This window comes from Macrotis lagotis, chromosome X (assembly GCF_037893015.1).
Source record: "Macrotis lagotis isolate mMagLag1 chromosome X, bilby.v1.9.chrom.fasta, whole genome shotgun sequence".
NCBI classification, from domain to species: domain Eukaryota; kingdom Metazoa; phylum Chordata; class Mammalia; order Peramelemorphia; family Peramelidae; genus Macrotis; species Macrotis lagotis.
Genome location: NC_133666.1, coordinates 571,510,044 through 571,527,453, shown reverse-complemented (window position 1 = coordinate 571,527,453; position 17,410 = coordinate 571,510,044). Strand labels below are relative to the sequence as shown.

The window sequence follows — 17,410 nt, the reverse complement described above, 5'->3', positions numbered from 1 at the left end:
GAGCAAAAAAATCTAAAAGACACTCACTATAGAAAACTACTTTGAGATAAAATGATAACAATGCTATGTCAGCAGAAAAAATAGTGAAAAGTTGCTCAAAGGGGAAGTCTTGAAAGAATTTATGAATTGAACTCAAATCCAAAAGTTGATAGAAGATTTAAAACATAATTTAAAAACTCAAAAAGAGAGTAAGAAGAAAAATGGAAAATAGAAATGAAAGTCAGGCAGGAAAAGTATGGAAAAATCGACCAAAGAAATTAACTCCTTTAAAAGAAAAATAATCAACTTCAAAAAGAAACACAAAAGTTAATTGAAGAAAATAAAACCCTAAAAATCAGTGAACAAATGAACAAATAGAAACCAATGAATCTATGAGACTACAAGATTCTATCAAATAAAATTAAAAGACAAAAAAATTGAAGAAAACATAAAGTACCCTTTAGGAAAAAACAAAAGACATGGAAAATAGATACAGGAGAGATAATTTATGAATCATCAAACTACTAGAAAGCCTAGATCAAAAGAAAGAACCTGGAAAGTATCACACAGGAAATTGTCAGGGAAAACTGTCCAAATTAGCTAGAAGAAGAACATAATATAGCCATTGAAAGATTACACAAAACCCTTCCAGAAAGAGACCCCAGGATTAAAAACTCCAAGACCTGTTATAGCTAACTTCCAAAACTCTCAAATAAAGGAGAAAATACTGCAAACAGCAAAAAAAAGAAACAATTTAAATACAAAGGAAACACAATCATACTCACATAGGACCTATCAGTTTCAACATTAAAGTGATTGGAGGACCTGGAATACCTTATATGAGAGGAGAAAGGACCTGAGATTACAATAAAGAATTTACTACACTTCAAAATTCACTATATCCTGTCAAAGGAAAAAAAGATAGATGTTCAATGAAATAGAGGACTTCCACAATTTCCTGAAAAAAATACCAGAACTGAAAAGGGAATTGAATTACCAAATATACAACTTGAGAGTTGTATAAAAAAGGTAAATTAAGGGGGCGGCTAGGTGGTGCAGTGGATAAAGCACTGGCCCTGGAGTCAGGAGTACCTGGGTTCAAATCCGGTCTCAGACACTTAATAATTACCTATCTGTGTGGCCTTGGGCAAGCCACTTAAGCCCATTTGCCTTGCAAAATCCTAAAAAAAAATAAAAAAATAAAAGGTAAATTAAAATGGAAGGAAAAAAAATTAATGTTAGTCAAGATCATCAAGTGTTTTCAGTCCTAAAAAGGGAAGATATAACACTTATAACTCTTGAGAACTCTACTTCTCTTAGGTTGATTAAAGGATTGTATATAATTGAAGAGATTGGACACATGGATATGGTTGGGTCTTGTCTCTCCATTGAAGAGTTCCAACATGACATCATTATGTTTGAGAGAAAAAGTCCTGATGAAAAGCAGGTGTTTACTCTAAATTCAAGTGTCCCAGTTTACTTTGGCCTACTTTAATTCTACTTTGCTCAAATGTGGGCAGTCCTGAGTCAGTAGCTACCATAATTTACAATCAATTATAAAGTGAGACTTTCAGAGTGTCCCAGTACTTAAAGCATTTTGAGATTCTTATAGTTAATTAAATCAGGCTTGGGCTTAATCCATACTTTATGTAACAAAAGGTTAAGTGCTCTAGGTGGAGTGGGGGGAGTGTGGGAGAAAATATACTTGGGGGGGGTAGGGGTACAAATATTTCATGAAATGATTTGACTTTGGATGATACTTTGGCTCATGTGGATTGTGTGTCCTTGAAGAGGTCCTTGAAAAGAATTAAGGTAAAAAATGATTATAATTTGATGTAATTCAAGACTCTTGAAAAGTGTTCTTCAAATGAAGCAGAAGAGGGGAGGTGACTTTGAAGCAATGCTGCTTATCAAACATCAATCAATCTGTGATGGTACTTTGATAACACTTTGAACTTAGCAAGCAATCAATTAATCAAGATGTAATCAATGATACCAGTTTAATAGTACTTGAATGATAAAAAAAAAACACCAGTTAAAGAGGCACAAAGATTTATAATTTTAGAGGGAAAGAAGGGAGGGTGTGAACACTCAGTAAAATCTATTCAAAAGATTACGCCCAGAAAAGGATAAGATATATTCCCACTTGGGAAAGATAAGAGAAGAAGGGAAAGATAAAAGGGAAGTTGAAGATAATTGAAAATAAAAAAGGTTAAATTTTAAAAGAAAAAGAAAAGTTAAAAGGGAAAAGGTAGCAAACTTGGGTGAGGGGGGAATGAGATGAAGGGAATGAGGAAAATATATATGGGGAAAAATAGCATACAGAATTTTAATTAATCTTAATTGTAAATGTGAATGGATGAACTGTACCATAAAACAGAAGCAGATAACAGAATGAATTAAAAATCAGAATCCTACAATAAGTTGTTTTTAAGAAATTCACTTGAAGCTCAGAGATACATTTAGGGTAAAGGGAAAAGACTCAAGCAAAATATGTTATGCTTCAGTTGAGTAAAAAAAATTAGGGGTAGTGATTCTGATCTCAGATAAAACAAAAGTAAAAACAAATCTCATTAAAGGGAAAAAGGAAGGAAGCTAAATCTTCTAATAAGGTACCATAGGTAATGAAGCTATATCATTATTAAACAAGTATTTACCTTGTAGTATAGCATCCAAATTCCTAGTGGAAAAGTTGTGTGAACTGCCAAGGAGACAGAGACAGCAAAACTTTAATAATGGGGGACCTCAATCTCTCTCTCTCTCTCTCTCTCTCTCTCTCAGAACTAGATTAATCTAACCACAAAATAACTAAGAAGGAAATTAAGAAGGTGAATTTACTCTTAGAAAGCTTATATATGCTAGACCTCTGGAGAAAACTTAATGGGAATAGAAAAGAATATACCTTTTTTCTTAGCAGTACATGGTACCTATACCAAAATTGGCCATGTACTAGAGCATAAATACCTTATAATCAAATACAGAAAAGCAGAAATAATAAATATATACATTCCAGACCATAGGACAACAAAAATTACATCTAATAAAGGGTCCTTGAAAGATAAACTAAACTAATTGGAAACTAACAATTTTAAATAATAAGTGAATCAAACAGCAAATCAGATAAATATTCAATAATTATATCCAAGAAAATGATAATGAGACATCAAACGAAATTTATGGGACACAGTTAAGGCAGTTTTGAGGGGAAACTTTATATTTCTAAAGGCTTATATGTGTATAAAATCGAGAAAGAGGAGATCAATGAATTGGGCATGCAATTTAAAAAGCTAGAAAAAAAATATTAAAGATCCCCAATTAAATACCAAATTAGAAATTCTGAAACTCAATTGAAAGCAAGAAAATCATTAAGAAATAAAACTAAGAGTTGGTTTTATGAAAAAGCCAATAAAATAGATAAACCTTTGGTTACTTTGATTAAAAAAAAAAGGAAGAAGATAACCAAATTAGCAGTATCAAAAATGAAAAGGGTGAACTAACCACCAATGCGGAGGAAATAAAGAGATAATTTGGAGCTACTTCGCTGAACTGTGTGCCAATAAATTTGATGACCTGAGAGAAATGGATGAATATTTACAAAAATACAAAATGCCCAGATCATAAGAAAAGGAAATATCATACTTTAATATTCCCATTTCAGAAAAAGAAATTTAGAAATCATCAAAAAACTCCCTAAGAAAAAGTCTCCAGGTCTAGATGGATTTACAGGTGAATTCTTCTACACATTTAAGGATCAAATTAATTCTTATTCCAGGAAAACTATTTTTAAAACTAGGAGGAGGAGTTCTGCTAGATTTTCTTTTATGACAGCAACATGGTGCTGCTACCTAAACCAGGAAGAACCAAAACAGCCAAACAAAATTATAGGCAATCTCCCTAATGAACATTGATGCAAAAATCTTCAATAAAATTTTAGCACAGAGATTATAGCAAGTTATTAGTTGGATAATACACCATGATCAGGTAGGATTTATACCAGGAAGTTAGGGATGGTTCAATATTAGGAAAACACCCAGCATAATTGAACATATCAATAGCAAAACCAACAGAAATAATATGATTTATCTCAATAGATGCTGGAAAAACCTTTGATAAAATACAACATCCATTTCTATTAAAGACTTTAGAAAGTTTAGGAATAAGTGGAATTTTCCTTAAAATAATAAGTAATATCTATCTAATACCATCAACAAATATTGTAAGTAAAGGGAATAAACTTGGAGCTTTTCCAATAAGATCAGGGGTGAAACAAGGATGCATATTTATCACCATTACTGTTCAATATAGTATTAGAAATGGTTAGCTTAAGGAATAAGGAAAAAAAAGAAATTGAAGGAATCAGAATTGTCAGCGAGGAAGTAAAGATACAAAAGAGAAATTCCATTGTAGACAATATTAAATACTTGGGAATCTACCTCTGAAAACCAACCCAGAAACTGTATGAACACAATTATAAAGCACTTTTCACCCAAATAAAGAGAGTTAAATAATTGGAAAAAATGTCAATTGCTCATGGTTAGGTCAAGCTAATATAATGAAAATGACAATTCTAAGCAAATTAAATTATTTTTCAGTGTCAAACCACTCAAACTACCAAATAGCTATTTTACTGAGCTAGAAAAAATGTAACAAAATTTATCTGGAGCAACAAAAAATTCAAGCATAGCAAGGGAACTGATAAAAAATCTAAAGAAAGGTACCTAACTCTACCAGATCTAAAACTATATTATAAAGCGACAGTCATCAAAAGTGCCTGGTTCTGGTTAAGAAATAGAATAATGGGACAATGGATTAGGATGGATTCAAAAGAAACTGTAGTAACTACCAGTATTCTACTGTTTGACACCAAAGACATTAGCTTCTGGGATAGGATCTCATTATTTGACAAAAATTGTTGGAAAAACTGGAAAACAAAATATCAAAAACTAGGCATAGACCCACATCTCAAACTCTATGCCAAAATAAGGTCAAAATGGATATAGGATTTAGACATAAAAGGCAACAGTACAGATAAATTAACAGACAAGAAATACTCCAGCCATCAGACCTATGAAAAGGGAACAAATTTATGGCCAAGCAAGAAATAGAGTGCATTATAAAATGCAAAATGAATGATTTTTTAATATATTAAATTAAAAGGTTTTGCACTAATAAAATTGAGGCTGGAAAAATTAGAAGGAAAACAAAAAACTGGGAAACAATCTTCATAAGTAGGAGTTCTAATAAAGGTCTCATTTCTAAAATATATACAAAATTACATCAAATTTATGAGGTTACAAGTCATTGCCCAATTGATAAATGATCAAAAGTTGAATAGTTTTCAAGTGAAGAAATTAAAACTATATATAATCATATGAAAAATGCTGTAAATTATTGTTGATTAGAGAAATGTAAATTAAAACAAACGAGGTATCACCTCATATCTAACATGACAAAAAGGGAAAATGATCAATGTTGGAGAGGTTCTGGGAAGACTAGGGCATTAATACATTGCTGGTGGATTGAGAATTGATCCAACCATTCTGGAGAACAATATGGAACTATGCCCAAAGAGCAATAAAACTACTCATACCCACTGACCTAACAATTTCAATTCTAGACCTATATACAGAGGAAATAATTAAAATGGGAAAATTCCCATATTTTTCAAAATATTCATGACAGCTCTTATTGTGGTGGTAAAGAATTGGAAATTGAGGGGATACCCATCAATAGGGGAATGGTTAAACAAAGTCATGCTATATGAATATTATGGAATACTATTGTTCTATAAGAAACCATAAATGGTCGGACTCTAGAGAAATATGGAATGAGTTACAGAATCTGCTGCTGAGCAAAGGCAGCAGAACCAAGAGAGCAATGTACACATTACAACATTGTGAGATGATCACTGCTCTTAGCAGGTTGATGACTTAGGACAACCCTATTAGACTCGCTCTGGACAATGCTACCCCCATCCAGAGGAAGAAAAACAAAACAAAACAAAACAAATTAAAAAATCCTTCAGTATCTGATGAACACTACATTCACTTTTCTTAAAAAAAATCTCTTATGTATTTCTTTCCCTTAATTCTAATTCCTCACACTGAAAATGACTAATCTGTATACTTGTTTAACTCAAATGTATATGATCAATGTTAACCTGACTGTTCCTTGCTGAGGGGAGGGAGGTGGGAAGGGAGGGTGGAAGGAAATTTTATAACTTAAAAATAAACATTTGCATATGGATGAATGTGAAAAACTTTTGTAACATGTATTTCGAAAAATAAAATATAAATAAAAATATTTTCAAAGTGCATATATCCTCTTATTTGATGTTCACAACCACTTTGAGAAATGGATACTGCTATTATCCTTTTTTTACAGTTAAAAACTGTGGCAAACAGAGATTAAGTGACCTCCTAGAGTCACAGAGCTAATGAGGTCTTCTTGTCTCCAAATTCACATTCTATTCATTGTACAACCTAGCTGTCTCCTCTATAGAGTTTATATCTGATACGGTGCTGGTAATTATAACTGATCTAATAAAAAAAAACCTCTCAATATTGTTGTTTCTTTTATATAATTCACACTTTTATAATTAAGTTCTATTAAAAATCAATTTTGAAATTAAGTATATAAAGAAAACCCCAAAGATGTGTACTCCTTATCAGCTCCCAACATTTGGTATACTCCCAGTCAGAAACCACTATGATATATTCCCTCTGATGGTTTGGGGTTCAGTTTGCCCTAATGCCTACTAGCAGCTTTAACAAAAGAAGACTTCAAGCTGTTTGGGATCACAGAGTCTTGGACGGATCAGCACTTCTGTATTTCTGGCCCTGATGGTGTTTGCTGAAAAGCCCTTCCTTTCCTACCTTGTTCCCTTTAGGCATTAAATCTTTAGTTCAGTTTTCAGCTAAAAACCTGGGCTAATACCCTGATTCTGTCCTACCTTCTATTTATAGGCAAACCTAGGGAAGACTTCCTTATTTATGGTTTATCTCCCTCTCAGCCCCTGAAATTTGATCTTGCCTTTAGTCTGAACAGAAAAGGAGAAAAATGTATTAAAACATATAAAAGCTCATTCCATTAACCCATCTCTCCCATAAGAAGTGATAACATTTACCATTACCAATTCAAAGTTGTGCCAACTTATTCTCTAATTTCTAATTGATGTTGAACAAGCTGCTTTAAAAAACAAAACAAACCTCCAGATTGCTATTTATAACATAAGTTTAGTCTGGATTCTGTTACCATCTAAAAGAACTTTTTTATATCCTTAATGGAGGTAAACTTCTTTTCAACATTTTGAAATTTAACTGATATAAAATATATTGAAATTCAATAGTGTCATTTCCTCCTCAAATTTATTGTTGCTGGAATTATATAAATCTATTTTCAAATTAGTAAAATTCTTTGCACATATTAGGCATTGAATAAATGTTAAATTGGGTAGAATAGAATAGAAAATAGAATTTGAAGGAACTGAAGTCAGTTTTTCACTTTTACGTTCTGGAGATTCATGTGATAGATAAAGTGGACCAGAATGATATCCTTTAATTAGTATTTTTATAATCTTTATTTTGTTCTTTTTTGATGATTCTAGAATTTTTAATAACAAAATATGCATTTTCTCTACACTTCTTCCCTCAATTGAAAACAAAAGAAAATAAAAATCCTAACAACAATAAACAAAAAAATATAATCAAACAAAAAAAACTTGTTCAACCTGTATACATCAACTCTCTGTTTACAGATAACATATTTCATTACAGAATTTCAATTGTCTTGGTGGTTCAATGGATAGAGTACAGGACCTAGAATCAGGAAAATGTGAATTTAAATCTGACTTCAAAAATTTATAAGCTATATGACCTTAGGCAAGTCATAATTTCTGTTTGTGTAGTTTTTTCAACTATAATATGGGAATAATAATAGCATTTATCACTCAGCATTGTGAAAGTCACAATTTGTAGTACATAGTACATAGTAGGCACTTAATTGCTTTTCCTTTCATTCTTCCCTCCAAATTCATTTCTGGTTATTGTACTTAAGTTTTTCAAATGTACTTGTCCTTATAATGTTATTTACTTTAAAATTATTCTCCTACTTCTGTGAATTTCATTCTTCATCAGATAATACAAATTTTCCTAGATTTCTTGAGAACCATCCTTTTCATATTTGTTGTGGCAAAATAATATTCCATATAGATGTGTATTATAATTTGTTTAATTTGATCAACCATTTTTCAATGGATTAGCTTCAAGTTCTTTGTTACTACAAAAATAATTATCTAAAAAACTCTAGAAATATCAATTGTGCATGACTTGGCTGAGCCAATGTAATAAGAATGATAATTCTATATAAATTAGTTTGTTCAGTGCCAAACCAATTAAACTTTTAAAGAATTATTTTATGTAACTGGAAAAAAATGATTACAGAATTCATCTCGAAGAAGAAAATATCAAGGGAGTTGATGAAAAAAGTGAGAAGGAAGGCTACCTAGCAGTACCAAATTTCAAATTAAATTACAGAGTAATGCTATTTCTATAAGGGAAAAATTTTTGACTAAACAAAAGATAACATCATAAGAAGGAAAAGGATAGTTTTGATTAAATTAAATTAAAAGATTTTTTGCAGAAACAAAATCAATGTAAACAAGATTCTAAAAAAAGTCAAGAAATTGGAGAAAAATACAGTTTTTCTGATAATGGTCTCATGTTTCAAGCATATATGGAACTGAGTTAAAATTATAAAAATAAGAACCATCCCTAATTGATACATTGTCAAAGGATATGGACACATAGTTTTCTGAAGAAATCAAATCTACCTATAATCATGAAAAAAATGAAATCTAAATCACTGATTAGAGAAATAGAAAGTAAAACAATTCTGAGGTGCCACTTCACACCTATCAGATTATCTAATGTAACAGAAAGAGAAAATGACAATTGCTGGAGAAGGTGTGAAAAAATTGGGGCATTAATGCATTATTGGAGTAATTAATTGGTCCAATCATCCTGGAGAATAATTTGGAATTATATACCCAGAGGCTATAAAACTGTGTATACCCTTCAACTGAACATTATCACTTCTAGGTCTATATCACAAAGAAATCAGAGAAAAAGGAAAAGGATCTATATGTAAATCTATCTAAATTGTTTTGTGGTGGCAATGAATTGGAAATTCCCCATCAATTGAGGAATGACTGAATTTATAGCTCCACCAACAAATAGTGCATTATGTGCTTGTTTTCCCCCCAGAAGCTGCAGGGATAGTTGTTTTCTGTTTTTGTCAGTTTTTAACATTTTCTTGGTATATGGTGTGAGATATTAGTTTATATATATGTAGTTTTATGACTATTGATCACAATTCATAATAATACATTTCTTCTTTAGGAAACTACATAGTCATGTCAAAAGTTTGTACTTTGAAATTGTCATAAGTTTCAAATTATTCCATGTAGAATTATTGAATCAAATATTTTTCATTCTTGTTACCCTTTGTTCCCCTCCATTTATTCTATTGCCTAGCCTTAATGGACTCCTTGCTGTTTCTCACTTGCAATATTTCACCCTCCATAAATTTCACCCACCTATATCTAGAATCTACTGCCTCCTTGCATATAACTCTTTTGTGTTTAACATACAATCATCACCTTTGCATGATCACCCTAGCTGCCAGTATCTTCCCTTCCAGTACTGGGCTAGTATCCTTCCTTCCTTCCTTCCTTTCTTTCTTTTTTTTCTTTCTTCCTTCCATTCTTTCCTTCTTTCTTTTTTAAATTGCACTGTACCTGTAATAGAAAATGGTATTTCAATATTTGCTTCTTGTTTACTTGCTTGATTTTGTACTATATTCATTTGTCCAAATATCCAGGCCATTGATTTGTTGTATGAAAAGACTTTTGAGTATCTGAACCTGGAATTGCTTCTACCTATGTGATCTCTGATACCCCAGTGACTATCTCTGAACCATAGCATTTTTATTTATAAAAATGATTGAATTAGATGGACTTCAAAATACCTAGCAAGTTCAAATTTGATGTCTCCTCTTTTCCCATCCACAAAACCAACCACAATATAAAATGGAGCAAGTGTAATGGCTACTTTCTATATGACATGAAGTTATAAAGTTTTCAGAGAATGGGGACCAGATTGTGCCTAAGGCCATATTAATAAGATCATACCTATGGCAATTCTGATTTTTCTTCAACTAAATTGCAAAAATATAATATTTTAGTATTTCAGGTTGGTTTCCTTAATTCTGTTATATCAGCCTGTTGAAAAAAAATAGACTTTGCCACTTTGGGGATATTACTTTTTCTTTAGCAAATATGATGTCTTTCATTTCCTGGTTGTGTTAAAAGTGTAAATAGCCTCACAAAAGAGAAAAGAAAATCTGTTGTCAATTTTTTTTGGGGGGGTGGCTATTTTATACATCATATTCAAACAATAAAAATAATAATTATTATACAATGTTAAAATTTTGCATTTATTTGTATATGTAACCTTATTTCCATCAAATTATATAAATTTCTAAAAATATAGGCAGTATAACTATAAAATCTATAGTTCTGTATAATTTCAAACTAGCAATAGTAGTATTAAATTCAAATATCAGTTGTGATTTTCTAATTGCTAAAAGCATCATTAAGAATCTCTCCTTTCCTCTCATTCTTTTTTCTCTTCCTTTATATTTCCTCCTTTTCTCCCCCGTCCCTCCATGTCTGTGTATCTGTCTCTCTTTTTTTTTTTTTTTGGCTATATTTACTTTCAGTGCCCTGTGGTGGAATTTTAACTAAACGCAAAGGGACCATTTTATCTCCTGGTTACCCGGAGCCGTATGACAACAATTTGAATTGTGTCTGGAAGATCACAGTACCAGAGGGAGCTGGAATTCAAGTAAGAATATGTGTTTTATTTTTTTTATATATGTATGAGGCTGATATTTTCAGAGATGACAACATGAACAGATAGATTGTTCATAAAAGTTTTAGCAAGCCATTAACACCTGTCACATCAAGATTTATTAGAAAGTAATTTTTAACCAGAGAAACTAGAAGTCTTAATTATTGTCCATTTTACTAAATAGAATTGAAAAGAAATTCAGATGCACAAGTGGATCACTTCAGAGCAGATAAAGTGATTGCATTTTATTACTGATATGACATTTGCTGCTGAGTTGTATTCGTGACTCAAAATATAATTTTTTTCATAAAAATAACACTTTACTAATTAAATCATGCAATTTTACATAGAAATTTGGACTTTGATTGAAAAAGGAAAGAATCAAGCAGTCAATAAACAAACAAAACTTTGGCTCTTTGCCTCTTATAGATAATAGGTTTTGTAATGCTTTGACCACTTCATTCTTTTTCTTCTTGACTGCATTATCGATACATGCCTCAATACTAGAAAGCAGCAAATTGAAAAAGAAAATTTTCTAAGAAAAATAAAGCTTTCTAAATTATTTTTATCCCTCATCTTCAGTTCATTACTTTTGAAAAGATGACAGTAAATGGTGAGGAAAAAGAGTTAAAGATCATTTTTGTTTATATATATATATATATATATATATATATATATATATACATACATATTATTATTTATATTTGATATTTAATCATTATTTTTACATTTATAAGAAATTTAGCAAAGGGAAAAAATCCTCTAGATTTCCAGTTCAATTATAGATAGCAATAATCATCATGTATTTAAAGATATTATAGATCATTCTTATTTCTTCCTCAACAAATCCAATACCTCACTCACAACTTCCATAACTTTCTTAGTGACAGCTGCAACCTGACTTCAATTCAGACACTTACTAGATGTAAAACCCTGGGCAAGTCATTTAACCCTGTTTGTGTCAGTTTTCGTACCAGTGAAATGACCTGGAGAAGGAAATGGCCAACCTCTGCAATGAATTTGCCAAGAAAATCCCAACTTTAGTCACAAAGAATCAGACAGACAGAACTGAGAAATGAATGAAAAATAAATTTAGGGACTTAAGCACAAACATATGCATTGATATCTCCTCAAACACTTTCACCTTCCAATTTATTGATTTCCTCAAATGCTATGACAAACATCTTCAATACATCTCAACTACTAACAGTTGTCTACTATCTACTACTTAAGTGATATTGATTTATATGATTCCTCTTTCTGATGATAACCTTTTATCCTCTTATCACTTTTTATCACTTCCTCTTTTCCTCTTCCTAATACTATTTTTAGTCGATAGTATAATCTCTAGTCCCTTCACCCCTTTCCTGTTCTATTAGTTCATCACCCTGTGCTAGCCTCACTCTCTTCTCTTTGTAGTTTTAACCCTATTGTTCATCAGTTAACTATACCCCATTGTAGTCAAATTAACATATATTCTACTTGCCTGATGTACATGACTATGAACCAGTGGGATGGACAGGGCTTTATCTAATATGGCAGCACTAGGTCACCACAGACTGGTGATGCCAACAAAATTTGCCACTTGGCCTCTTATAGATAATAGGTATAATGACATTTTTGACCACTTCATTCTTTTTCTTCTTGCCTGCTTTATTGATATATGCCTCAATTTTCTTATGTGTAAAGTTAAAGGTTTTGGCTGAGGTTAAATTGTTAATTTGTCTCCTATTAGACTTTCACTGTTTTCCTAATCTCAGCTGCATTATCTTGGATGGAGGGAAGGAAAGGAATTATACATGTGAGATTTACCTAAGGTTCTGTAATTCTTTATCTGGTTGCCGTTATCCATCAACTTTTGTACAGGTATGATTGGATTTCTTTTAAAAACCGCAGATACATATACACCCAGCAGGTAAAGTAAGGATGTAATCTCAAAGGATGGAATAGATGTCTTTATATCCCTTGTCAGATATCTTTTGGGAAAACATTTTTAAATAAAGGTCAGCCAAAAATGGTCAGTTTTGCTTTGACAAGTATTAGAACTAGAGAGAGAAGTACAGGATGAAATCAAGGAGTTGTAAAATACAGAAGACAAAAAAAAGTTTATTTTAGAAAATTACTCACTCTATGTTTCTAGAAGAAATAAGTACTCCTCATTGTACTAATACCCAATCTGGAATATTTACTTAGCCTCTTATTTGTAAGATAAAACTCTATACCTAGCTTTAGGAAGACATAATTTTAATTCACCCTCAAACATTTCCTAGCTGTATGATCATAGTGGGAAGTCACTTAACCTTTTTCTTCCTCAGTTTCTTCATCTTCAAAATGGGATTAGTAATAATACCTATTTCACAGAATTTTTATAAGGATAAGATAAAGCAATAATAGTGAAATGCTTTATAAGTCTTTTTTTTTTGCAAGGCAATGGGGTTAAGTGGCTTGCCCAAGGCCACGCAGTTAGGTAATTATTATGTATCTGAGGCTGGATTTGAACTCAGATACTCCTGACTCCAGGGCTGGTGCTCTATCCATTGTGCCACCTAACTGCCCCTGTAAGTCTTAAAGTTCTATATAAATCATGGTGACACACTAGTAGAACATAAAGCACTGAATTTGTAGTGAGAGGGACAGAGCTTGAATTAATTAAATTCAGTTCAATACACTAGAACTTAAGCAAGTAATTTTATCTGTCTTGGTTTTGGTTTCTTCATCTGTTAAGTGATGAGTCTTTGATTAGATAACTCTAAACTTCTTTCCAACTCTAAAATTCTCATACCCTCTTCCATAATATGAGGCAAATGATACACCATTTAATTGTCTTCTCTCCTATTTCCTTTCTTTATGTATTGGCATAATAATAATAATAATAATAATAATGGCTTATATTTGTGCCTTCCAAAGATCTTTATTTGAAAATAATATCTGACTTCTATATAGAGCTTAAGAGTTTTCAAAGTGCTTGCACATATCATTTCATGTCGTATTGCAACATTTCTTTGAGGTGGACACATAGAATGGGCACTGCCTTAGACAAAGTGATATCTGTTAAAAAACCTAGCTTAAAAATTCCAGTCTTCCACTGCATCCAGGGCCATCTCCAGTCATCCTAATCGATATCTGATCACTGGACCCAGATGGCTCCAGAGGAAAAAGTGAGATTGGTGACTTCACGATCCTCTTGGAGAATGAAAGATAAACAACAAATGAATGAAAAATCTTCAGTTATTATTGCCCCAACTTTAAATTGAATTAACTGAGATTTAGAGCAGAGGTTTATAAATGTCATTGGCAGGAAACAAATTCTTTCTCTTGCATATCATAATATATATTTGAACTTGAATAAATCTGTGATCCTACAAGTATGAGTACTTCCTCCAATTGGAAGTTGAGGTATTGTTCATCAATTACTGAATGGATGAACTACTTGTGGTGTATGATAGTAATAGAATACTTATGTGCTATAATTAATTACATGCAGAATGATTTCAGGGGAAAAAAGAAACAACTGGAAAGAATTAAATAAATTGATGCAAAGTGAAGTTAGCTGAACCAGGAACAGTTACTGTTTGTTACACAGTAACAGGAATATTGTATGACTACCAACTGTTAATGACATAGCTTTTCTCAGAAATACAGTGATCCTAGACAATTCTAAAGGACTCATGATGGAAAATTCTATCCACTTCTAGATGGTGGAATACTATCTAGGGAACAAATAGAGGCTGAATTAAGACTGAAGCATACTATTTAAACAAATATTTAAAATTGTTTTATATGTGTTTGGGAAAATTTTTTTAAATATTAAAAGAAAGTTTTAAAAATTGCCAATAAACCAATCTGACATCTTCATGAGGGTGTTTCAAGCCTCTTATAAATAAACATGAAGGCAGTTAAATTGGTGAGGTTGATAAAGCATTGACCTTAGAGACAGGTTGTTAGGAGTTCCAATCCAACCTCAGACTTTTGATCCTTACTAGCTGTATGACCTTGGACAAGTCACTTATCCCTCATTGCCTCACATCCAGGGCCATCTCCAGACATCCTAATTCATATCTGGTCACTGGACCCAGATGGCTCCAGAGGAGAAAGTTAGACTGACAACTAAGCACAGCATCCCTCACTCAAATCCAATTCACTTGCTTGTCATAGCAGCAACTCCCTGATATCATGGTCATCTTTGAGAATGAAGGACAACATGACTTTTCTTAGGTATTACCATTCAAGAATTTTTTTAAATACGCTTTTTCTATTTTGTTAAAAATGGGATATTGGTATATTTATTAGAACAGGGATATTGAATTATCTAACATCTAGTTATAACATTATTTCTGGGTAATAGTTTTCTAATTTTGAAGAATTACTTTTAAAATATAATACATTTATAAACTTGTAATTTTTGAAACTGCAGAAGTTATTTTGAAGTTAGCTTTATTTTTGAATCTATATAATTGATATTCTAAAATGTATGGCTTGATTTTTCACATACTCTTTATAAGAATCAATTTCTTCTGGTGTTCTCAGATTGTAAATGTTAGCAAATTTTGTCCATTGAAATAATTTAAATATAATTTTTGTAATTTGAATTTTCCCTTTTTTAATAAATGAGTAAACTTAGCAAAAATTAATTCTTCACTATTTAATACATTCAACATGTTCAAAATCTTTTTTTCATTGTAGTAAATCTAAGAAAGAAGTAGATTTGAACTTTCCATCAACAAAATCTTCATTGATTTAAGGCTATGTTTCTAGCATATTGAGATTTTTTAATATCTGGACTTTTAAAATTTGATAAACATTCACTTCTTAATTAAACCAAGTCATTGATAGATATATTTTCCCTTCCAAATTTTATATTAATTGAAACCAATAGTATAATATTAAAAAAAAAGATAAATTTATGCATTCTTTTTCTGTCTTCTGGACTTATGTTTCATCATTGCATTGATGAGAGGCCTCTGATCTACGAGTCATAGATGCAGGTTTCTATCATCACTATTTCCCTTTTCAAGAACTACCCTCAAACTATTCACAAACTATTCTCATTAATAATAGACTAAAATTTTCCCTAGAATAAAGGTTAAATTTTGTGGTCTGTAGTTTATAGAGTTCACACTCTTCCTTTCTTGAAAATTTGAATAATACTACCATAGCCCTAAGGCACTCCTCCTCTTCTTCAAGGTCTTATGCAAGTCATTAAAAATGTATCAGCAGTGTTTGTGCTTAAAGTTTTGTTTGGTCTTTAGAAAATTTAAGTGATTTAACTTGAGAATCAAATAAAGGATAAAACAAAAGTCTGTAGAAATTCTTGAATTAAATCTGTCCACTTCCTATTGCATGAAATTACATTCTACTTTGTCCAAAATGGCCTCAGCAATATAGAATCATTCCATAAATCAAATGTCAAAATTCAAAGATTAATTGAAATACCATAATAAAAAGAGAGTGGAACTTAGAACAAGTAGACCAGAGTTCAAACAGTGATTCTTATCACTAATTATTCATTGACCATATGCAAACTATTCAATTTCTGAACTCTTTTTATGTAAAAAAAAAATAACACAAAGCCTTATTTATTCTATAGAAAGAGAATTTCTTATTGCTCTTAGGGGGAAGAGAAGAAACACTGACCTAAAACTATATGTAAGGCAATGTAATAAGCACTTTATTTTTATTTTTTACAAATATTATTTCATGACATCCTCATTAATGTCCTGTGAAGCAGCTTCTCATATTTTGTTCAATTTGGTGTTGAGAAAACTGAGACAGATAGAAATTAAGTGACTTGCCCAGGGTCATATTGTTTATGAATATCTAAGACCAAATTTGAAGTGAGCCTTCCTGACTCCATACCTAATACCTTTATCTACTAATTTACATACTGCCTCTTATTTAGCACTTATATGGTACTTTATGGTTTGTTTAAATATCATTTATAATAATACATGTTGTAGAAGTGAATTGTAAAACCTATTAAATAGTGTCCCTAATTCTATGCCCATTTTTCAGACAAGAATCAAGTTCATAGGAAGTGAATTGACTCACCCAAATGAACAGAATTAATAAAGTAAAAGTGGTAGGAATCAAATCCAGGACTTCTGATTATATAACAAGTGTTTTTTGAGCCAAATGGGAAACCATATCAGAATTTTGAGGAACAAGTTTCTTCCTAAATATCTATTTCAAATCTTCTCTACATTGTTCCCTTGGCTCAAGTTACTGAGGAAGACACAGCCTTTCTCTTTAACAATGCCAGTGCCTCTTCTATTGCTTTGTGTTATCCCTTCCCATTTCAATCATCATTTATCCCTCTTATCTTCAATTTTTCTTTCATATTGTTATTTTTCCCTATTGACCACAGACATTGCCAAATCTTTTCCATCATCTAAAAACAAAACAAACCTTTTCATGCCCTTTCATGTCCTTAAGGTATTCCTAAAAACTATTATTTCCATGTTCACCATCCATCTCTTAATTTCTAAATCCACTCAACTCCCCTTATTTTCATTCTTTTGATC

General features: G+C 31.5%; 1 protein-coding gene across 1 annotated transcript in view; it reads left to right on the top strand.

Annotated features, from left to right (window-relative positions):
- The window catches only part of CSMD3 (CUB and Sushi multiple domains 3), a 639,662-nt gene that overhangs the window by 338,531 nt on the left and 283,721 nt on the right, over positions 1-17,410 (top strand). The window contains exon 22 of the mRNA XM_074202120.1: positions 10,759-10,883. Within this exon, the coding sequence (XP_074058221.1) occupies positions 10,759-10,883 (125 nt within the window). The remainder of the gene's footprint in view (positions 1-10,758; positions 10,884-17,410) is intronic.